Source organism: Lactuca virosa, chromosome 5 (assembly GCF_052849685.1).
Source record: "Lactuca virosa cultivar CGN04683 chromosome 5, Lactuca_virosa_CGN04683_v6, whole genome shotgun sequence".
Taxonomy (NCBI): domain Eukaryota; kingdom Viridiplantae; phylum Streptophyta; class Magnoliopsida; order Asterales; family Asteraceae; genus Lactuca; species Lactuca virosa.
In genome coordinates this window covers 339,297,773-339,322,030 of record NC_136430.1, presented here as the reverse complement: position 1 = coordinate 339,322,030, position 24,258 = coordinate 339,297,773, and the positions used below count along the sequence as shown (strand labels likewise).

At 37.0% G+C, this 24,258-nt stretch overlaps 2 protein-coding genes across 2 annotated transcripts; both read right to left on the bottom strand.

The window, feature by feature from the left end:
* Positions 1 to 287: 287 nt before the first annotated feature.
* On the bottom strand, positions 288 to 5,747 carry LOC145115847 (Leucine-rich receptor-like protein kinase family protein). Its single transcript, XM_079052204.1, has 3 exons — positions 1,765 to 5,747; positions 662 to 1,039; positions 288 to 589 (listed from the first exon to the last, which is right to left on the bottom strand). Exons 1-3 carry the CDS (start codon positions 4,679 to 4,681, stop codon positions 540 to 542), a joined length of 3,345 nt encoding a protein of 1,114 aa, XP_078908330.1. The 5' UTR covers positions 4,682 to 5,747; the 3' UTR covers positions 288 to 539.
* A 16,335-nt stretch (positions 5,748 to 22,082) lies between these two features.
* On the bottom strand, positions 22,083 to 23,501 carry LOC145113305 (uncharacterized). The gene is made up of 2 exons (XM_079049414.1): positions 23,052 to 23,501; positions 22,083 to 22,088 (listed from the first exon to the last, which is right to left on the bottom strand). Exons 1-2 carry the CDS (start codon positions 23,499 to 23,501, stop codon positions 22,083 to 22,085), a joined length of 456 nt encoding a protein of 151 aa, XP_078905540.1.
* Between the last annotated feature and the right edge of the window lie 757 nt (positions 23,502 to 24,258).

Genomic DNA, 24,258 nt, shown 5'->3' with positions numbered 1-24,258 from the left:
GTGGTAGATAGCATCGATCCTGGATATAAGGAAACAACAAGACTAGAGAGTAGAGAACAAAGTTTTTGTACAATTAAAAACACTATTAAAATAACCCAAACTCTCCAATTTCTTACCTAACACAAATACACAATGTTATAAACGTCAAGTTGCAACTCACTATGTACCAACCATCCCCTTTTTTCCACATAATTCCTTGTTGATTACAACAAATTATACCTACCTAACAAATTCTGAATTATAATCAATATTCAAATTTAATAATTATTGATTCCCACAAAAAGACATTAATGAGAAAACTGAAGTTTATTTCAAACTATTAAGCATACAACCTGTCTAACCTCCATTTCTCCAACTTTTACTTCAAGTTCACCGAAAATCGGTATATAAACAAATTCCAAAAACAAAGTGTTGGAACTTGGAACTTGATCATTATAATACGGATTCTAGCTAGAAAGTATAATCAATGTTCTTTTTTTCTTTTTCCTTTTTGTACAATAAGAATGATACAAAGGTAGTCTGACCTTCCATGATCAAAGTCAACCCGACTTCCATGGACTAGTGCTAATTTCTTCTTGCTCCACATAATCTGCAAATAAATTGATTATTTGTTACAAATATGTTTATGAAGAGAAGAATTATAAATTATAAATTGTGTTACCTTTGCAAGAATTAGAGTCATTATCTAGAGGTGTTTCTGATGAAGGAGATGAAGGTGTATTTACTCTAGCATCAATCATCATTGCTACAACTTCCCTCATTGTAGGCCTATTGAGAGGAGATGGACTAGTGCAAAAGACGGCTATCCTTAAAAAAAGTGACATTTCATTTGTTGTTTTTTTACAACTCAAATCTAATCTTTTGTCATATAAATCTGAAATTGGAACCATTCCATGGATTGACCTTCTGACCCATGTCACAAGATCACCTCCCTGGTCAACCGATTGAACCGGTGGCTTCCCTGTCACAAGCTCCAACAACACCACTCCAAAGCTATAGATATCGCACTTTTCTGTTACTTTCATTGTATACGCGTATTCTGAAATCAAAAATTTTAAGAATTTGTTAGAATTGTTTGTCGTATTTTCATGTTTTTTGTACTAACAAAATTTAAGATCTGTTTTTTTTTCCCTTCCATTAACTGATTGATTGGATAACGATGTCTGTCTGGATAAAGTATAAAGTGTTGTATACAGAAAGTGAATAGTGTGTAATGATGTCTATCTGGAAAAAGTGTTGTATACAGATAGTGAATAGTAGGTAATGATGTTTGTCTGGTTAAAGTGTTGTATAAAAAAGTGAATAGTTGGTAATGATGTTTGTCAGGAAAAAGTGTTGTATACACGAAGCCTATTTCCTTTTTAGACCGAATAAAGTGTGTGAACGTGAGTCAATGACCATTTTACCCTTGCACAAAGTCTGTTTAAAATGTTGCATAAGCAAAGTCTGTTTGTTTCTTTTTTGGACTGAATAATGTGTAATGATGTCTGTCTGGATAAAGTGTTGTATACACAAAGACTAATTGTGTGTTTCTTTTTTTGGACCGAATAAAACATGGTCATGAGTAAATGACCATTTTACCCTTACATAAAGTGTTGTATACACAAAATCTGTGTGTTTCATGTTTGGACTAATAGGTAATGATGTTTGTCCAATAAAGTGTTGTATATGCAAAATCCGTTTCTTTTTTTGGATGGACAAACTAAACGTGAGTAAATGACCATTTTACCCTTACACTCTAACAAACAATTTTCATAACTTTACCTGGGGCAATGTATCCGTATGAACCCGCAACAGCTGACATGGATTTGGAACATGTGAAATCCATCAATTTTGCCAAACCAAAATCCCCCACATGAGGTTGAAGCATTTTGTCTAATAAAATGTTGTTTGACTTTATATCGCGATGAATGATGTGGGGCCTACAATCATAGTGAAGATAGCATAAACCTTCAGCTGCTCCATGAGCAATCTTGTATCTATCATTCCAATCAAGAAACCTACCATTCTTGTTTCCATGAAGTAGTTCCCCTAAACTCCCATTTTCCATATACTCATATAACAAAAGATTGGATTCTTGATGATAACAAAAACCATAAAGTTTCACAATATTCTTATGCCGGATTTTTCCAAGAGTTGATATCTCAGCTAAAAAGCTCTGATCAACAATGGTGGCTCCTCCTCCACCAGACTTCAACTTTTTCACCGCCACCACCTCACCATCACCCATCACCGCCTTATACACCACCCCACAAGCTCCTTTTCCGATCACAACATCGTCTGAAAAGTTATGAGTAGCTTCAACAAGATCTTGATATCTAAACCCTACTTTTGGGAAGTAGTAATTGTCCAAAACATAAGGCTTCATATGTTCTTCTTCAAGTGACACACACACTGGTTTTCGGTTCTTTATAGCCCAACAAACACCCATTGCAAAGATCAAAGAGAAAAACCCTACAACACCAGAAACAATACTCACTACTTTCTCTTTTGAAAACCCATATCCAGAATCTTGATTGGATCTTGAATTTGAAGGTGGGTGACACTGATTTGAATCCAAAATACATAGCCCTTTGTTTCCAACAAAGTTGCTAGAATCCATCTTTTTAAAAACGGGTGTGTTTGGAACTGTTCCATATAAGCCATTGTTAGAAAGATTGCAGACTAACAAGCTTACTAATTGACCAATTGATGAAGGAATCTCTCCAACAAGTAAATTGTCATTTAAGTACAATGATTCCAACATCAATAAGTTTCCAAGATTTTGAGGTATTGTTCCCGAAAGTGAGTTATGACTGATATTCAAAGAAATCTGAAGAGCCATGAGTTGACCAAGTTCAACAGGGACATTTCCGGAAAAATAATTTCCACCCATTTGTAATTCGGTAAGACGTGAAAGCTTCCCTAATGAATTTGGTATTGGTCCATTCATTTTGTTATCAGAAAGCTTTAACAATTCAAGATTTACCAAATTGCCAATTTCAAAAGGGACATGTCCTGTGAACCAGTTTCTACTAAGGTCAAGTCTTTGAAGATTTACACAGTTCATGAGCTCATGAGGAATGTCTCCAAAAAGACGATTAGATGAGACATTGAATGTAACAAGCTGTGATAAATTCCCAATTTCAGAAGGAATGTGGCCAAAAAAGAAATTATCAGACAAGTGAAGGCGTTTCAGGTTTTGTAGTTGGCCTATTTCTGGAGGTAAAGTGCCTGTGAAGTGGTTTTGATGAAGTTCAATGGCTGAAAGGTTATAAAGATTTGAGAATTCAAGAGGGAGGCTACCTGTTAACAAATTGTCTCCTAACATCAACTGGATTAAAGATTTGCATGATTTTAAACCATGTGGAATGTTTCCAGACAACTTATTTGATCCCAAACTTAGAAACATTAGTTTCTGAGATTTACAAAGATGTGGAGGGATGATTCCCACAAGGTTGTTTGTAGATATGTCAAGAACTGTGAGGTTACTATTAGCTCCTATCAATGGAGGAATGCTTCCCTCAAGATGGTTATCAAAAAGCTGAAGACTTTCCAAGAAAATGTTTTGAAACCCTAACGGGATTTCCCCTGTCAGATTGTTTATCGAAAGGTCAAGCTTTTTGAGCGCTTTCAAATGTGAAAGCTCATTTGGGATTTCGCCCACAAAAAGGTTTTCAAAAAGATGAAGTAAACGGAGGTTTTTGATGTTTCCAAGCCCTTTTGGGATTCCCCCAGATAAACGGTTTTCAGAAAGATCGATTTCAACTAACTTTACACAATTCCCGAGTTCTTCAGGAATCGAACCATTTAATTGGTTTGTGTATAGATACAACCTCATAAGTTGTGTTAGCTTACCGATTTCTTTTGGAATGCTTCCAGTGAAAGAGTTTGCATGAAGTGCAAGCAATTCCAGACGACTGAAGTTCCCTATTTCGTGAGGGATTTCACCAGATAAACGATTTTGCCAAAGGACTAAACTTGTTAGATTCTTGAGGTTTTGAAGTTCTTTAGGAATCGGACCTTCTAGATTGTTTTGCGCTAACCCAAAAACCTGCAAGCTTTCACATTCGCTGATCTCAATGGGGATAGGACCTGATAAAGAGTTTACACCTGCCCTGATAATTTTAAGTTGCTTCAATCTACCAATGGATTTGGGGATTATTCCAGTGAGATTGTTACTGTAAACAACAAGCTCTTCCAATGAAGTCAGGTTCCCAATGTCTTCAGGGATTACACCACTGATGTAATTTTCACACAATGAGAGGATTTTAAGGGAGGAAATTGTGGAAATCTGGGTGGGGAAATCATCATGGAACCGATTTGTGCAGAGGTCTACAACTTCCAAATATTGACAGGATGATAGATTAGGAATGGGGCCAGAAACGAAGTTCTTGGAGATGTTTAACTTGGTTAAAAATGGAAGCTTGCAAATGGTTGGTGATAGGGAGCCTGATAAAGTAAGGTTACTGAGGTTTATAGATGTTACCTTGTGATCATTGGTACAGTTTATACCAATCCAGTTACAAGGAAATGAATCGGATTGAATCCATGTATGGAGATTGTTATTTGGGTCAGAAAGAGAGAGTTTGAACTCCAAAAGCACAGCACCCTCTTCGTTTATTGAATCAACAAGGACAATGATTGATGACATGAGTATCAACAGGGGAAAAAAATGTTTATTAAAATCAAGATTCCTCATGTTTGATTAAGGAAATGAGAGAAGAAGAAAGGGTATAAGCAAAGAAGCAAAGGAATTGAGGTCTGGTTTTAACAGGAGGAAAGTAGTATGATAGAAGTGAAGGATGTAGCCATCAATAATTCACTGTGCCACAGCCAAAGAGTGGTCTGGTTGAAGATCGAAAGAGACAGGGTTATGAAGAAAAGTATAGTGGGAAAAGGGTGGAAAAGAAATGCAAAAGAGTGATTAGTAATCTAAGCTGCTGCTTTTACGAGGTTTTGATGATCATAATATACAAAAGACTCTGTGTGTCATTTTAACAAACACTTGGCGAGCCACACAATTATACTCCAATAACAGGGTTCAAACACAACCCATAAGGTTAATCATCAAAAAGTGCAAGACAAATTAAATTAGATCAGAAAAAGGTTGAATCCGTGTGACATAAATGAAGGGATGGGAAGCAATAAACACAAAGAGATAAGACAGAGAGAGAAAATACATCGATATATACATATATACATGCATATACTTCCTTAAGGACCAGTAAACTTTTCTAGAATCGAGTGCCTCAGTTCATACCGTCCACCTCAACGAATTCAGGAATCAGGAGAATTGATTTAGAGAGAGAAAGACAGAAGGGTGTGAGTGTGATTGACATTGGTGGATGGAAAACAAGAAAACCATGAAAAAGGGAGTCAACACAAAGGTGGCGCTAGTTGGCTCCTGATACAACTCTACAGCCTTATCTCTCTTCTTCTTTTCCATGATGATCGTGGTTTATATAATTGGTTGAAAGAATGGGGGGCACTGTGTGTTGCTCTGTTGCTTTATACCGAACCTACATGTGGAATAGAAGGAGGGATAGAGACGAGACATGTGAGTGAATTTCTTAAAGTTGAGATTACAATCTCCGCTATTGTTGCTGGGCCTGACAATTTGGACAATTGGGTTTTGAATTTCTACAGAGAATTTTTCTTTTCTCTCTTGAAGTGAAGATTTGGGTCATAGGTTTCATGATTTGAATTCAACTGTATGCACTGTTGATAGTGGAGGGGTGAGTTGGAATCTATGTATGATGTTAGTGTTGTGTGCGTGTCATGTCTAGAAATTATGGGTCGTTGGATCCTTCTTTTCAACTAACATACGTGAACGTTATATATACTCATTTGTGTGAATACATTAACCACACCGGTTCTTATATAAAAACAGGGATAATGTGATATGATTATATTCTTGGTAAAACGATTTCGTAAGGTAATAAATTATTATTATTAACTTATAATATATATATATATATATATATATATATATATATATATATATATATATATATATATATATATAAAAATGTGGGACAATCAAATTTACTTATTTTAAGAAAGTGATTAATATATATTATTGAATTAAATATAATTGAAAAATATCATCTTAATTAATTACAAGGGTAATTTAGTCAATTAATATAAATTTAATAAAGGAAAATTGCATTTTTAAGGGGTCATAGATTCTATTAATTTTAAAAATCTGATTTTACGAATTATAATTCTTTTAATTCGGACATTCTGACAGAATATGTTTATGAGTATATTCAAAAATAAAAATATTCTTGAACCATAAATAATAAAAATATTCTTTAACCTATTTCTTGATCATGACTTTAAAAACTTCTTCTAGAATAACAAATTCTTGAACAATCAATTGAAGAATAAAAACAAAAAATACATTATTTCTTATAGAATACGGATAACAATTGTTAAGAATTACATTTATTGTTAAAGAATAAAACTAAAAAAACTTTCAAAACGGGAAAGAAAACATCAAAATCTAACAACGACACTAATACATTCTAAAAGAATAATGTTGCTTAGAATCACTTTCAATTTTGTGGTCCGTTTTTCAAGCATCAACTTCTATGATTCCAACAGAATTGGAATTCGTGATTCCATTCCAATAGAATTGGAATCTCACCAATATCATCCATTGAATCATCTACATAAACAAATTGATTTTTATCATATAAGAAGAAGTAAATTTGATATGAAAATAGTGACAAACTACCTTCACTTTGTACTTTACACATAAGAAGAAGGTCATTGACACAGGTGGCAGCTAGCGGAAGAAGAGAATAAGAAGAATGATGGCAGCGGACTTCGACCAATGGCAGAGGCTCCTCCACAGCTCCCTTCTCAGACAGGAAGGTTGCGGCGTCCGACGATGGACGCGTCTCCGAGCGGCAACAACTGTAGCGACAGGCGGCTGTGGTGCATTCCTCCGTAAACACAACTGAAATGGCGCAACCCCTCGTCGGTTTCTGTCTTCAGCCTTCACGAAAAGATAGCAACAACAACCCTCGACATGGCGCTGGATACGGTGGTCGGAGGAGCAAGAGGGTAGGGTGGCGGCCGGTGGTGGGAGGCATAAGGATGGAGGTGACGGCTGGAGATGGTTTCATTAGGGTTAGGGTATACATTGAAGGTGGTTTTAAAAAGTCAATGGTTACCATAATTATATGATATTATTTGTGGAAACTAATTATCAAATTACCTATTTACCCTTATTTATTTATTTAATTATTTATTTTTATTTTAAATTTTGATTGGCCCACATTTATGTATACAATAACACAATAATTACTTTAAATACCTGAACCTATATATATATATATATATATATATATATATATATATATATATATATATATATATATATATATATATATATAGTTAAGTTCATGTGATACGGTCTAATTTTGTGAGACCGTGAGACGCAATCCTAGACATTCATTTGGTAGGTAAAAAAACAATTTTAAAATGCAAAATAATTGAAAATTTTCGAAAAAAAAAATTCAAATATTATTTTCGGAATTTATATTTTCCAAAAAAAATACAAAAATAAATAAATAAATAAATAAAATATATTTTTTATATATTCTAGTAGAATATTAGAATATTCTACATATCAGATAAATCTAGTAGAATATTCTAACATTCTAAAAATCACATTAGAATATTTACAGTGTAATATTCTATTAGAATATTTCACGTATTTAAAAAAAAACGGTAAATTTTTTTATTATTATTTTTTTTTAGGTAATTAAAGTGACGAAAATTATAATTAAAAAAAGAATTTTCAGATTTTTCCTTTTATTTTGCATTTTAAAATTATTTTTAGATTTGATCTCACGGTCTCACAAAATTAGCATGGTCTCAAATGAACCTATATATATAATTTCATGTGAAGGAGTATTATAGATTAATGTTTGTTTGTATACGATTTACAAATAGTAATTTTTTTGTACACAAATTTACCATTAAATTATATATTGGTTATCTTCTAAGGCCAACATCATTCATTCCCACCAATACCTACTACTATCCACCTACAACATCAAACACCGTTTCTTATTTAAGATTTCGTTAGAAGATTATCTTTATTTATTGAGTATATCTCTAATCGAAATCTCTAGGAGTATTTTTGTTAATTTCCTGTTTTTTTCTAGGGTAACTCTAGTTGCCCTATAAGTTTGTTTTTTCCTGGTGTTTTACATTTGAATTTTTTTTTCCTGAGAATAAAAGTTATCGAGACCTTTTAGTTCTCGTTCTTTATCACTTGTGTAGTTTTGACCATTTAATTGTTAAGGTTTGCATCATTTGGTATCAGAGCAAACAAGTTGTCTTTCAAATGGTCAGACGTGGTAGACGTAACCCTCACAGAAACGCCAATGGAGGCAACAACAGTAAGCAACCTGACCCACGTGATATCGAAATTGAAAGATTGCAACAACGAGTAAGAAAGTTGGAGTTGCGACAGGAGGATAGAAATTCGGAGGTAACCGGTTCAGAACTCAACTTTGAAGATGAATAAGAGAACCCTTTAGGTGCCCCTCGGTGCAACGCCTTTGAAACATACCAATGACACGGCCAGAGACAAAACAATGAAGACCCTTTACGTAACTTGGAAATGAAGATAGTGATTCCTGAGTTTGACGGTAAGACCCATCCAGACGATTTTATTGATTGGGTAAACACAATGGAGCGGGTTTTTGATCTCAAAGATGTCCCTGACCCAATTAAATTAAAGCTTGTGGCCATAAAGCTTCAAAATTCTGCTTCACTTTGGTGGGAACTCGAGAAAAAAACGGCGACAGAGGAACGGTAAGACCAAAGTCGAGACTTTGTCAAAGATGAAGAAGTTGCTACAAAGTAAGTTCCATCCAGTCAATCACCGTCAAAAAGCCTTTTGGATTACCACAATTGATGATAACTCGTGGTTGCGAAATAACATTTTTCGCACCAAATGCACAATAAAAGGGAAAATTTGCAGTATCATAATCGATGGAGGCAGTTATGACAATATGGTGGCAACAACAGTTGTAGAGAAGCTTGGGCTCGAGGTGGTAGATCACCCAGAAACGTATCAACTGACATGGCTGGAGAATGGGGAATGTCGTCAAAGTAAGTAAACGTTGTTTGGTTCAATTTTCGATTGGAAAAAATATATTGATGAGGTCTGGTGTGAGGTAATTCCTATGGATGTGTGTCACGTCCTACTGGGAAGGCCTTGGCAATATGATCGGAGGGCCAAACATGATGGGTTTTTAAACACTTACAGTTTCAAGAAAGATGGAGTAAATATCTGATGGGTTTTATACAAACAATCCTATGTGTGCATGCAACCCTAGATATGGATCTATGTTTTGCTATTAGTTACACAACATTATGAACACATGAAGAACCCTAGCATGCTCCTAGTACTTTCGAAATTTATAAAGGAGAAAGGATTGCATACCTCTTGTTGTTATGTTGTAATAACAACTTGTATCTTCAATCTTCTTGTCTTTGAAAGCAAGTACCACAAGTGTAGTACCTCTAATGGCTCACAAACACCAAGAGCAAATGGAGAGGCAAGAGAGAGAGAGAGGGGGGGGGGGGAAAGACAGAAAATCGGCTCTAGGAACTTCTAGGATCAAGTGGCCGATTTTCCTAAGCCAAGGGGTCCTTATATAAGTGTAGGGATTAGGGTTTCAGTCTTTATCCTTATCTGGTTGCTTGCCCACCAAGCAACCCATAAGATAATTCTAGAAGCCTCATCATGGACGAATTCTAAGGCATTATCCCCTTGAATTCGTCCATCCTATCCTATAGGGCATCCTTTGCCCTTCTTTGCAACTATCACATAATTACCGTTCAGTCCCCCTAGTTTAGTAAACTTCTTTTCATCACAAAATTAATTCTTAATTAATTCTTGACCATTGTTAACTAAACAAATATGATTTCTCTCTTAATATATTATTCTTTTAATATATTAATAAACCATAATAACCTCTTTCTCTATTATTTCTCCAGTCAAGTTGCTTTGATGAAGGCAACCCAAAAGGACCATGCACAACCGGGTCAAGTACTTACCAAATATGGTTACGGGCTTAGACACTAATCCAACAATATCGTCTTAGTACCCCTCGACACAAGAGATAGCCCCGTTGACAGTTTATTTCTATATAAGGCTAAAATTAGGGGTTTAACCAAGCTTACTCTTTAAAACCTCATGTATGCTCTAGTGGTAACAGAAGAAAAAAACCAGCCCCAACCGTCCCCAAACTAATCCAACCCTTGATCGAGGAGTTTCAGGGTGGTTTTCCAAATGATATCCCACCTGGTCTACCACTAATGAGGGAAATCAAACACTATATTGATTTCTTACCAGGCTCCACCATTCTAAATAAGCCCTCCTATCGCATGAACCCTAAAGAATTTGAAGAGTTACATCGACAAGTCAACGAGTTACTTGAAAAGGGGCTAATACGGGAAAGTATGAGTATGTGTGTCGTTCTCGCCTTGCTAGTTCCGAAACAATGAGGCACTTTTCACAGGTACATTGATAGTCGAGTTGTTAACAAAATAACTGTTAAATATTGGTTCCCAATTCCTCGATTTGATGAATTGATAGACCAATTTCATGGCTCAACAGTTTTCTCCAATATTGAATTACGAAACGGGTACCACCAGATTCACATGCGACCCGTGATGAGTGGAAGACTACTTTCAAGACACGTGACGGGTTATATGAGTGGTTGGTAATGTCATTCGGTTCGTAAAACGCACCAAGGACATTTATGCGCCTGATGAACCATGTTTTTAAAACCATTTATCGGTCGCTTCGTTGTTGTGTACTTCGACGATATATTGGTTTTCAACAATGATGTGGAGAAACATGTAGCACACCTTCGACGGGTTTTCATGGTCTTGCTGGAGCAAAAGTTGTATGCTAACAGAAAGAAGTGTCACTTACTTACTATCAAAGTCAATTTTCTTGGTTATTTAGTTTCGGGCGATGACATAAGGATGGATGAATCGAAAGTTGAAGCCATTACGAGCTGGCCTACACCCACTACGATTCATGAAATCCATAGTTTCCATGGGTTGGCCTCGTTTTATTGGCGATTCATACGGAATTTTTGTAGTATCATTGCCCCCATGATGGAATGTATGAAAGGGGGAAGGTTTTGTTGGACAAAAGAGGTTGAGAAAGCGTTTGAGGAGTTAAAACGAAAAGTCACACGGGCCCCTGTTTTGGTTTTTTCTAACTTTAATGAAATATTTCGGGTTCAATGTGATGCCTCAGGTCTCGGAATTGCGGGAGTGCTAAGCCAAAACCATAAACCCATTGCATTTTTTAGCGAAAAGTTCAACGAAACACGTCTCAAATACTCCACGTATGATAATGAGTTTTATGCCATTGTTCAGAGTCTGGAATATTGGCGTCATTAATTGTTAACCAATAAGTTCATTCTATATTCTGATCATGAAGAACTCAAATACATCCAGGGGAAACAAAAATTTAACCCTCTTCATGCTAAATGGGTCGAGTTTTTGCAATCTTATTCGTTCGTCATCATACATAAAGTGGGATCGTCAAATTGTTGGATTAGGTATCTAAGCCAATAACTAAATTGGTATATATTTGAATTATTAACAAAGTCCTTTTGGTTTTCCCTCAAATCTGGTAATTGAATTGGATGACTTTTAGAGAGAGATAGATTGATTTATTGATTTATTATATGATTAATAAATAGAAATAAAACATTTAATATATTATAAGAATAATATATTAATTAGAAATAGTATTATTTAATTAAGAATTAATCAGAAATTAATTAGAATTAATTTTGGGATTAATGGGATTAATTATATTGCAAGGACCTAAGTTGTAATTGTTTAATAAGTTGAGCATAAGGCATTCCAGAACCTTCCTAGTGATGGACGGTTTTAAGGAGTCAAATAAGGCTTCTAGAATATGCCTTGGAGATAATTAGGAAACCAGATAATTACCTGATTTGAGATATTATTATTTTAATCAAGTAAGGGTTATCTAGGGTTTCTTTGTCAGCTATTATTAGGGTACTCCACCCTCTAAATTTCGGCCAACCTACAAGCTAAGAAGTCATCCGAAATTTTGTCTCTTCCCTCTCATCTCTTCAAGTTTCCTAGTTGCTAGGGTTTGGATGTGAACCATCAGAGGCACGAGATTTCTAGTGCTAGCTTCCAATAATTTTCTAGAAGGATTGTTCGATTGTTTACTATGACAATCAAAAGGTATGTAATCTTCTATGAATTTCAAAATTACCTAGGGTTATAGGGTTCTTGTTGTTCAATAGAATGTTACTACAATAGTGTTAAGACTAGGTCTAATAGGTTGCATGTACCCTTAAGTGTATAAAGATTTATCCACATTATTGCATGTAAAATCAATCAGTGGTATCAAAGCGTATGGTTGTCTAACAATTGAATGTAGATTTGCTTGAACTTGAACAAAACTCGAGTTGGAGGAAAGACAAAATCGTCGTTCTGTCGAAGCACCACGTTGTGGTCTTCTTCTGCCACGACGTGGAGATCTTCGAATTTACGTTTTTCTTCATTCTGCCACGAGGTAGCGATTGTCCGCCACGACGTGATGAACCCTCTGATCAACGAGAATTGTTTTTGCTTAATTCAAAAATTGATTAGGATAATTACTTTAGATAATGTTTTTAATTGTGTAAAACTGAATAATTATCTTTGTAATCAGATATCCTTATCTTGAATTTGTGAATTATCCTTATATTTAAATTACATTTAATTATTTTTATTAATTAAAATATAAAGATTAAAATCATAATTGGTTTATGTTAAATTATATTAAATTTATAATTAATTTTGAAAATTTAAAACTAAACCTAGTATTTTAGAAAAGTTTTAAAATAAACATTATACCATATTTATAATTAAAAGTTTAATATATATATATATATATATATATATATATATATATATATATATATATATATATATATATATATATATATATATATATAAGACAAGGTCAATCAAATCAAGAGTGGGCCTCATTCACTAAGGCATACTATAAGAGGAGTTTAAGGAAGTGACCTATAAAATGACCGTCATTGGGTATCCATTCTTACCCACCGCTCTCTTGTATGGTGGAGGGTCGTTAGCCGAACAGGTTTGATAGGACATAATTTCATTAATAAGTATAATGATAAAGTAACTAAACTATTTTTTATAAAGTCTCACTCTTAGTTACTTTAGGAAAAATGTGAAAAATATGCTAATCCATAAAATTGCACATTATGCTTTATATGTAGTTAGTGGAGCATGTGTGGTTAACCGGTATACTAATAGTGAGTATAAAGAGTAATAATGGGCATCTCGAAAATTATCGTTGTTAATGGAGCGTGTGTGGTTAACCGACACATTAATTAGAGATGATGAACGACATCGAGAGTGCCAAGCATATTTGTATGGTTATTCACATACTGTTTGTGATCATCGGCATCCCAGTCACAAATGAAAGAGCATAATCTAAGATTAAATATGTCATTGATTAATTCGATGAATCTCAAAAGATCTAGGAGTTTCTTAGTTCAAAACTGGTAAATTGCTTTTGCCTACCTTTATAAATTCGTGATAAGATTACGACATCCCTATTCTTAGTTGTGAATTGTTATTTTGGATCCTAGCCTAAAATATTAATTATGGGTTAAAATATTAAGGATTATTGTCATCTAACTAAAAACTACTTTCTTTTCTCTATAGATGTCTATTTCTGGTGATGTTTACGCTCCTCAAAACTTTTCCCACAACTTCTCGCTTCTCTCGATCGTGTCCAAGGTGACATTGGATGTCACCAACTACCATGATTGGATGTGTAACATCAAGATGGATCTGTGATACGAGGGCAAAGAGTATGTCCTTGAAAAGCAACTTATCGAGATCGATGAAGCTATTGTTACTCCTAAAGATACAGCCTCGTACAAGAAACACTATGACGACGCGACTAAGGTTCCTTGCGTCATAGTTGCCACCATGATACCTGAGTTGCAAAAGTTCTATGAGAACTACTGGCCATACGAGATGAACTTGATTCTTGTGGAAAAGTTTCACAAGAGAGCTCGTCAAGAAAAGTATGAAGTCGTCAAAGCTCTTATGGCTTGCAAATTGAAGGAATGAGAGTCTGTCTACAACCATGTGCAGAGAATGCAAAGATATGTGGAGCACCTTGAAAGGCTCAATAATCAATATGAACTTCGATGAGGAGTTGGCCATTGACATGGTCTTAACTGTTGGATTAGGTGTCTAAGCCCATAACTATAATTGGTATGTACTTGACCCGATAATAGCATGGTCCATTTGGGTTGTAACACTCTGGAACAATTTGATAGGATGGATACTTGAAGAAGAGGTTATTGTGGTTTATTAATATATTATAAGTATAATATATTAATTTAATTAGTATTGATCAAGAATTAATTTGGTATTAATTTAGTGATCAAAAGAAACTAATTAAAGATACAGTGACTGATTAAGTAAATGAGTAATACTTCTAGTTGGACTCGTGACTCATGTTGATTAGAGTTGGATTAAACCTATGTGAAAATCCAAGAAGGTTTAGCCCAAAAGACTAAGAAATATGAAGAGTCATTAGGGTTTGCATGGTTGTAATCCTAAGCTATAAAAGAAGTCCCTAACACCCAAAATCGGCACTCATGCACATTATAGTGGTGACTAGCCGATTTTGATCTCCCAACCTCTCTATCAAGTCCATTCTCATGTTCTTGGTTTGTTATAAGACATTTGAGGCATCACACTTAGGCTCCTAAAGGTCAAAGACAAGCAAGCTACTACACAAGGTAATCTTCTAACTGTTTTTATGATTCAAATGTTGCCTTGCATGCTAGTTTAGGCTTTATGCTTTGGAAAAACAATGTTGCATGTATAATTAGAGAAAACTTAGATCCAAAGCATTAGGGTTGTAAGTGCACCATAGGAATGTTAGAGTACATAAAACCCATCATTAACTCCTTGCCTCCTTATTATGATTAGTTCATTCTGACTTATCATTTGAACAACACCAAAACCACATTGGCCCAACTCCACAACTTGTTGCGAACAACTGAGTTAGGAATAAAGAAGACTCCTACCACTACAAATGCTCCAGTCCTTGCCATTGGAAAAAACAAAGGAAAGAAAAGGAAAGGTGGTCCTAAGCAAAACTGGAAGGGAAAGGACCATGTTGGGTCGCCTAGAAATGGCCCAAAAACGAAACCCAGTTCTAATATTCCTTCTGTTAGTGATCACAAATAGGCCATTTTTTCTATTGCAATGATAAGGACCATTGGAAACGAAGCTGCCCCAAGTACTTGCAGGACATCAATAATGGCAAAGTGAAGCCATCGTTGGCAGGTATTTACACTACTCAAACTAATAATTCACAACCTAATCGTTCTTGGGTTCTTGATACAGGATGTGGTTTTCACATTTATTCTTATTTGTAGGGACTAAAAGAAAGTGAAGAGGTGGAGCATGGAAGGATGAATTTGATCATGGAAAATAGGCAATCTTCTACTGTTTCCAAGATTGGAACTTATAGTATTATGCTTAGTAGTGATGTTAGATTAGATTTAGTTAACAATTGCTATTCGACGCGAAACATTATTTCTTTTCATGCACTATTTAGACAAGGTTTTCGATATTAATTTAATGATATGAATGGATCGACTTTGGTTTATAAAAATGGCAATTTTATGTTTGATGCTTTACCTTGTGATGATGTGTATGAAATTGTGATTTGTGTTGATAGCTTAGGTAATAGTGTTTTCATATTGATTCGTATAATGGTTTAGACAAGGCATGCTTGTGGCATTGTCGTCTTGGTCATATTAACAAGAAACGCATCGCCCAACTCCAAAGGGATGGAGTGTTGGAATCATTTGACTTAAGGCCGGATGATGATTGTGAATCTTGTCTTTTGGGGAAGATGACAAAATCACATTTCACTATATATTGTGAAAGAGGTGAAGGTTTGTTGGATCTCATGCACACAGATGTGTGTGGACCCTTTAGATCCACCACAAGGGATGCTAATCGATTTTATGTGACATTTACATATGATTATAGCAGATATGGATATCTTTACTTAATCAAGCATAAATCAGAAACCTTTGAAAAGTTCAAAGAGTTTAAACATGAAGTCAAAAAATCAATTAGGCAGGAAGATAAAGATGCTCTGATCTGATAGAGGTGGAGAGTATTTTAGTATTGAGTTCCATGACTATCTTAAGGAATGTGGAATTGTTTCACAACTGACTCCTCCTAGGACACCACAACTTAATGGTATGGATGAGAGGCGCAATCGGACCTTGATGGACATGGCTCGTTCCATGATGAGTCGAGCTTCTCTTCCCATTTCTTTTTGGGGGTATGCCTTAGAGATAGCCGCCCATATCCTTAATCTTGTCCCTACCAAGAAGGTTGCCAAAACTCCTCATGAGATGTGAACAGGGAAAGTTCCCTCGTTAGCACATATCAAGGTTTGGGGTTGTGAAGCTTTTGTTAGAAGAGAGACTCACGACAAACTATTATATGATTAATAAATAGAAATAAATGATTTGTTAATATATTTCGATGCGCGTTCTAATAGTTTTTATGGTCTATTTTTTCAATATGGTGGTATTGCGGGGCAGACCTATCGGTAGTTCTAGTGCCGGGGAGGGCTTAGGCTCAGGATCTGGACTCGAGCAGCTCGATGAGCAGACTAGGGAGTTTCTCTCGTCATATATTACTCGTAGAATTCTTGATCAGACTCATGTGATCTTCGGCTTAGTCAAGGATGGTATCTTCGAGCTTTTGGAGGAGTATTTAAGCTCATTTCGTTATGAGATGATGGCTGTATCAGAAGCCCGATCTTTGACATTCAGGGAGTTCCGGGCTTGTGAAGCTCCAGACTATCATGTGGTGAAGGACCCCATTGCGAGCAGCTGTTGTTAACGCTTTCTGCACCAGTCGTTGTCCCGAGGGGGACAAGGTCAGACTAGCCTCCTACCTTTTGAAGGACAGGGCGCGAGACTGGTGGGAGGAGGTTGGTAGTGCTGTGGGTGATGATGTTGTTGATGGGATGACATGGGATGATTTTTCGACCATGTTCCGAGCTGAGTTTGCACCGGTTATTGAGGTGTAGCAGTTGGCACGAGAGTTCCAGGATCTCCACCAGACTACTGAGACGGTGGCTGATATCACCTCTATGTTCAGGGAGAGGGCGCTTCTGGTTCCGCAGTATGTGGTGGACGAGGAGATGAAGAAGGCCCGATATCATGAGATGTTGAGGAGCGACATTCGGCAGTTTGTGAGCCGATCCAGCTGCAAGACACTGAAGGATATGATAGCTCGAGCCAGGGAGAGGGAGATTGACCTGGAGATGGAGAGGAAGAGGAAGCCAGAGGAGGTTCAGACATCAGGGGGTTCGGGCAAGAGGCCCAAGGTATCAGATTCTAGATCGAGGGGCCATCAGGGTCGTAGCCGCTGTGGAAAGTGCGACAGGACGCACGAGGTCGTGCAGGAGTGGTAGTGGTGGTGGTTCTGGCTGCTTTAAGTGTGGCCGGACTGGTCATTATAGCAGGGATTATACTGCTACACCACCCAGGGATCATATCTGATTTGCTTTCATTACAATCAGAGGGGCCACAAGAAGGCCCAATGTCCGAGTTTGGTTACAGCAGGACTGGTGTCAGCACCCGCTTCTGCAACTCTTTGGATTACTGACGGCCGTCAGGGCCAGGCAGATGCGCCTACGGTGAAAAGCAGGGCTTTCCACCTGACGGAAGAGGAGATGCGTGCAGCTCCTGATGTTGTGACGGGTATGTATATTCTCCTTATCTATTTATTTGTATTGAATTCCTTGCTTATGTTTATATGTTTTATTTTAGGCTCATTCCTTGTGAACGGTATCTCTGCTTTGGTATTATTTGATTCGGGGGCTACCTAATCTTTTTTATCGTTTGCGCTTAGCAAGAGATTCACTGGAGCTCTAATGGGAGTTGGGTTGTCCTATTGATGTTGAGATTGTCGATGATAGGATGGTCTGGGTTGCGAGGGTCCATCGAGGTTGTACTCTCTAATTATTTAGCGAGCAGTATCTTGTCGATTTGGTTCCTATTCCTCTATGCGGGAACAAGTTCATCGTGGGCATGGATTGGTTGAGCCCTAATGGGCCATTGATTAACTGTGAGCAGTAGTTGGTTCGGGTTCGAACCCCAAGTAGGGGAGAGCTAGTGATTCAGGGTGAGAGACCGCAGCGAGGGCCGATTATGTGTTCTACAGTGAGGGCTAGACGCTATATTCATCAGGGTTGCTCGGGTTTTGTCGCCTATGTCATGGATACCCGAGATAAGGGTAAGGAGACTGTGGATGATGTGCCGATTGCGCGGGATTATCCGGACGTGTTCCCAAAGGATTTTCCTGGGGTACCTCTAGAGAGGCAAGTGGAGTTCAGGATTGATCTGGTTCCAGGTGCGACTCCGATAGCCAAAGCACTGTATCGGTTGGCTCCTCCCGAGATGCAGGAGTTGTCTACACATCTGCAAGAGCTGTTAGACAAGGGATTTATTAGGCCGAACAGTTCGCCTTGGGGAGCACTGATTCTGTTTGTGAAGAAGAAGGACGGGTCTCATCGCATGTGCATTGACTACCGAGAGTTGAATAAGGTAACGGTGAAGAACCATTATCCACTCCCGAGGATTGATGATCTTTTCGACCAGCTTCAGGGTGCATCTTGGTTTTCCAAGATTGATTTGCGATCGGGTTGTCATCAGATGCAGGTCAGAGATGAGGATGTGCAGAAGACAGCTTTCCAGACTCGATATGGTCATTATGAGTTCGTGGTGATGCCTTTTGGGCTCACCAATGCTCCAGCCGCGTTCATGGATCTCATTAACCGCGTGTGCAGACTGATGTCGGATCGGTCTGTGATAGTATTTATTGATGATATATTGGTTTATTCTAAGACTCAGGAGCAGCATGAGGAGCACTTTAGGGAAGTGTTTGAGACTTTGAGAAGGGAGAGACTTTTCGCAAAGCTATCCAAGTGCGAGTTATGGTTGCGTGAGGTGCAGTTTCTGGGGCACCTTGTTAACCAGAAGGTTATTTTGGTCGATCCGGCCAAGATAGAGGCCGCGATGCAGTGGGAGGTTCCGAGGTCTCCAACTTAGATTCAGAGTTTTCTTGGTCTAGCGGGTTATTACTAGAGATTCATCCAGGATTTCTCCAAGATCGTCGTTCCTCTGACCCGACTGACCAAGAAGTCGGTGACATTCTGCTGGGGGCCTGAGCAGCCGGCAGCTTTTGAGACTCGAAGACAGTGGTTGTGTGAGGTGCCGATTCTGACCCTGCCTGAGGGTGCTGGTGACTTTGTGGTTTATTGTGATGCTTCGATATCTGGTCTTGGGGCAGTATTGATGCAGCGTGGTCGTGTGATTGCTTACACTTCGAGGCAGCTGAAGCCTCATGAAGCGAATTATCTGACGCATGATTTAGAGTTGGGGGCCATGGTTTACACCCTCAAGATTTGGCGGCATTACCTCTATGGGGTTCGTTGTACTATTTACACTGATCACAAGAGATTGAGGTATCTGACGGATCAGCCGAATCTGAACATGAGGCAGCGTCGATGGTTAGATATAGTGAAGGATTATGATTGTGAGATCCTTTATCACCCTGGGAAGGCCAATGTGGTGGCCGATGCTCTCAGTCGTAAGGCGTTCGTGGCTCCGATCAGAGATATATGTTTGAGGATGACCGTGATTACTCCATTGTTGTAGCAGATTCATGAGGCTCAGGCAGAGACTATGAAGGAAGAGCACAGGAAGAGTGAACGCATTGTAGGTCAGGTGGCTTCCTTCAGTTATGATAGTCGTGGATTATTGACTCTGCATCGGCGAGTCTGGGTTCCTTATTGGGGCGATGTGCGCCAGGTTCTTATGGAGGAGGCCCACAAGTTGAGGTTCTTCATTCATCCCGGGGCGACAAAGATGTATAGGGATCTTGGTCCTGATTATTGGTGGACCTGCACGAAGCGGGATGTGGCATGGTATTTTGAGCGATGTCTGACTTGCATGAAAGTCAAGGTCGAGCATCAGCGTCCTTACGACAAGATGCAACCGTTGGAGATTCCCGTATGGAAATAGGAAGACATCACTATGGATTTTATCACGAAACTTCCCAAGACTGCATGCGGAGTGGATTCTATTTGGGTCATCGTGGATTGTTTGACCAAGAGCGTGCATTTCATTCCGATCCAGGAGAGTATTTTTGCAGAGAAGTTGGCCGAGATTTACATCAGGGAGGTGGTAGCACGTCATGAGGTGCAGGTATCAGTGGTTTCGGACAGGGATGTACACTTTATTTACAGATTTTGGAAGCGGTTTCATGACGAGTTGGGCACTCGTCTCCATTTCAGTAAAACATTTCATCCGCAAATCAATGGTCAGAGTGAGTAGACTATTCAGACTCTTGAGGATATGCTGCGTGCGTGCATGTTGGATTTTGGTGGGAGTTGGGATACGTATCTTCCGTTAGCGTAATTTTCTTATAACAATAATTATTACAATAGCATTGATCGAACTCCTTTTGAGATGCTCTACGGGAGGAAATGCATGACCCCAATCTTTTGGGGTGAGGTCGGTCAGCGAGTCACAGGGAGTACCGAGGTGGTACTCAAGACCACTGAGCTTATTCAGCAGGTTCGGAGCAGGCTCCAGACAGCTCAAATTCGGCAGAAGAGTTATGCTGATAGGCGCCGATTAGATTTGGAGTTTCAGGTGGAATATATGGTTCTCCTGAAGGTGTCACCTTGGAAAGGTGTCATCAGATTCAAGAAGCGAGACAAGCTGGCCCCCAGGTACATTGGTCCCTTCAGGGTTTTGGCTCGGTTGGGCCGGGTTGCTTATCGTATAGAACTTCCAGTCGAGCTCAGTCAGATTCATAGCATGTTTCATGTCACTCAGCTGAGGAAGTGCCTGGTAGATGATTCCGCGGTGGTGCCTTTGGAGGACATTCAGGTGGATGACCGCCTGAATTATATTGAGAGACCGGTGGCAATTTTATATCGGAAGACGAAAACCTTGAGGAACAAGGTAGTGGAGCTGGTGAAGGTGCAGTGGCAACATCGAAAGGGTTCAGAGTGGACATGGGCACCTGAGGAGGAGATGAGGGAGCACTATCCGGAGTTGTTCGGTGAAACTTTATTGTGGGCCATTTGGGTTCTCAACGTCCAATTGTGTTCGTCGGAGAAAATGACTAGAAAATTGATGATGCCCAAAAAACATGAAATTATTTACAAAAAAATAGTTTAATCATAAATCATTCACAAAGAGTGTGAGTTTAATGGTGTTTTTGTACAACACATGTGTTTTAATGGTGTTTCTTAAATTGGTAAAGCACTTAGACTTGCAATAGACAGTCAAAAAGGTATTTATTGAATAACAAATATAAGTTTAATGGTAAATCATATACGAAAAAATGACTAAATGTATATACAAATGATAGTTCACTACCCTACAAATTTATTCAACTTATTATTTTGTTACCAACTTTTGAAGCATTTTATATAATGATCATCTTATCCAAAATGACTTACTTAAATTTGTTTTGGACTAATTATGTCACATAAAAATATATTCTTAAATATTTAAACAAGTTTAAATACGTAACTATTATTATTATTATTATTATTATTATTATTATTATTATTATTAAAACTGACATGATAAACACAATTATCAAAAAATCTATGTATTTGGTTTCTATGATTTCAATTTTTTGTGTGGTTTTTTATTTATTTATCATTTTTAACAATTTTTATTTAAAATAAAAATTAAATTAAACCAAACCCCACCCCACCCGATCCCACTCTTCTCCTGCACCTTCCTTCACGTCACCCCCTCTAAGTCGCCACCGATACCCTTTTTTCTAGTGATTGTTTTTTCCGGACGTATTTTACGTGTGTAGTATTCAAAACCCAAAATCAATCTACAAATATCCTAGATACTTGTTTTTTTTTCATAAAAAAAAATATAATATATGTATTAATGTCATCCCTGCAAAAAAAAGTAAATAAATAAATAATAAATAACAAAATAAAATAATATCAATATTAATTTTACTTGATAGATTTATGAATAAAATAGATAATTAATTTGAATTAAAAGTTCATTAAAATCATATTAAAGAAATTACGTTGAAAGGACCATAGTCGTCGATTCGTGAAAGTTAGGATTTGACATATTTTACCATTTTTGACTTGAAATGTTATAAAATAAACGGGGAAAGGTTGTTTATGGAATTTCAATAGTTGTTGGAAAATAGTATTTGTTATCACGTTTTGATATTTATATTCTTCATTTCCTCCATTTCTGATGTGGTACACCCTTGACATCTTGTATCGGTCTTCGAACCGAACATATATTGTTGTTATTTGTTTGGACATAACACATGTAGTTTATGTTGTTAGCCAATCTGTTACAACTTTTATTGTCGATTGATAGAAGTTCTTCGTCTTTTAAGATATTTATGAAACACTTAGTTTTAACGTCTTTTGTTTCCTTCAACGTTCACTCTAGAGATGTATGCTTATAATGATTGGAATCAGGGGCGGACGAAGGAATTGATAGTAGGTGTTGCCAAAAAAAAATCTGGTCAAACATAATATAAAACCGAAAAATAATTCATTACGTCTAATACAAAAAGCGATCTATTACATAAAAAGTTAAAAACATAACAATGATCTATCACAAATTAAATTTGTCCTCTTTGTGCATACATCTTTTGAAACCGCTCCATTTCTTTTTTCATTCGTAACTTTCAAAAGTGTTTCGGTCTCAACATTGCAAAGCAAGGTGTCGTTCAAAAAGTCATTGTCAATTTTGTCGCGCAAGTCGGTCTTCAAGAGTTTCATCTTTGAAAAACATCTTTATACACTTGTGGTTGGTACGAGTAAAATTTAAAGCAAACTTTAAAAGCTTATAAACCAAATGATAAGACCGATGTTTCCCCGTACTAACCATCAAACGAGAAAGCACATAAATTCCTTTCAAAGTAGTAAAGCGCTCATCTTTGATGTAAGAGTGATAAAATATCTTAAGTTGTTCTCCAATATCTATCAAATCCGAATCATCAAAGTCATACTCATATAACTTAGTCAACTTCAACAACTTTGATTTGTCAAATTGTGAAAATGAATCACAAGGGCTCAAAGCACCCATGTATTCTAGTAACTGGGTGCTTGTTTCACTAAATCGATCCCGATATTTTGTAAGTTGCATATCCACCACCGTCTTGAAGATTTCAACCTCAAAATGAAATATATTAGTCTCTGTGGTCGTACGGTTTCTCGCACCAACATAAAAATCATCCATTTTCAAAGTAGCAATATTTTGTGTATGACAAAAAGATGATATTTTTGGCAAAATGCTAGCAAACCCCGTGTTTCTTAAAGATTGCAATGTCTCCATTGTCCCTCTAACCATCAAAAGCCACTTCTAAAATGTCTAGATCTTTTTTTTTTAATTTGCTTTGACAATGTATCTCTCCCTCCTCTTTGATTCATGAGGTCTCCACACACATAACAATATAAACAATATGTTTTTTCTTACATCATCTCTTAGCAATCAAAATCATCAAACCATGAAGGAACGAATCTTCTAAATCTGTCACCTATTTTCTTTTTTGGAAACTTATGTAATCTTATTTGGGTCATTGAAGCAAATACGTTCTTCTTACATCATCTCTTACATTTGATTTGTAACTTGTAATCTTTGGCCTATCCATTGGGTCATTTGGAAGATCTTTCAAATCAACATTATCATTAGGTTCATTAGAGCATGGTGTTTGTGGAGTTGCATTAGAAACTGAAGGGGTTGATTGATTGGTGATTGGTGTTTGTGGAGTTGCATTAGAATTAGAAACAAAAGGGATTGATTGATTGGTGATTGGTGTTTGGGAACATCCTTCACCCCTTTCATTAGGATTAGGTCGTGATATTTTGGTAAAAAACCCACTTAGTTTAACCTATAAAAATATAACAATTACACCTAATCAAACAATAACTTCAATAAAATATAGAAATTTCACCTAATCAAACAATAGATTCAATAAAAACATAGAAATTTCACCTTATCAAACAATAAATTCAATAAAAACATAGCAATTTAACCTAATCAAACAATAACTTCAATAAAACATATCAATTTGAAGATTTCAACCTCAAAA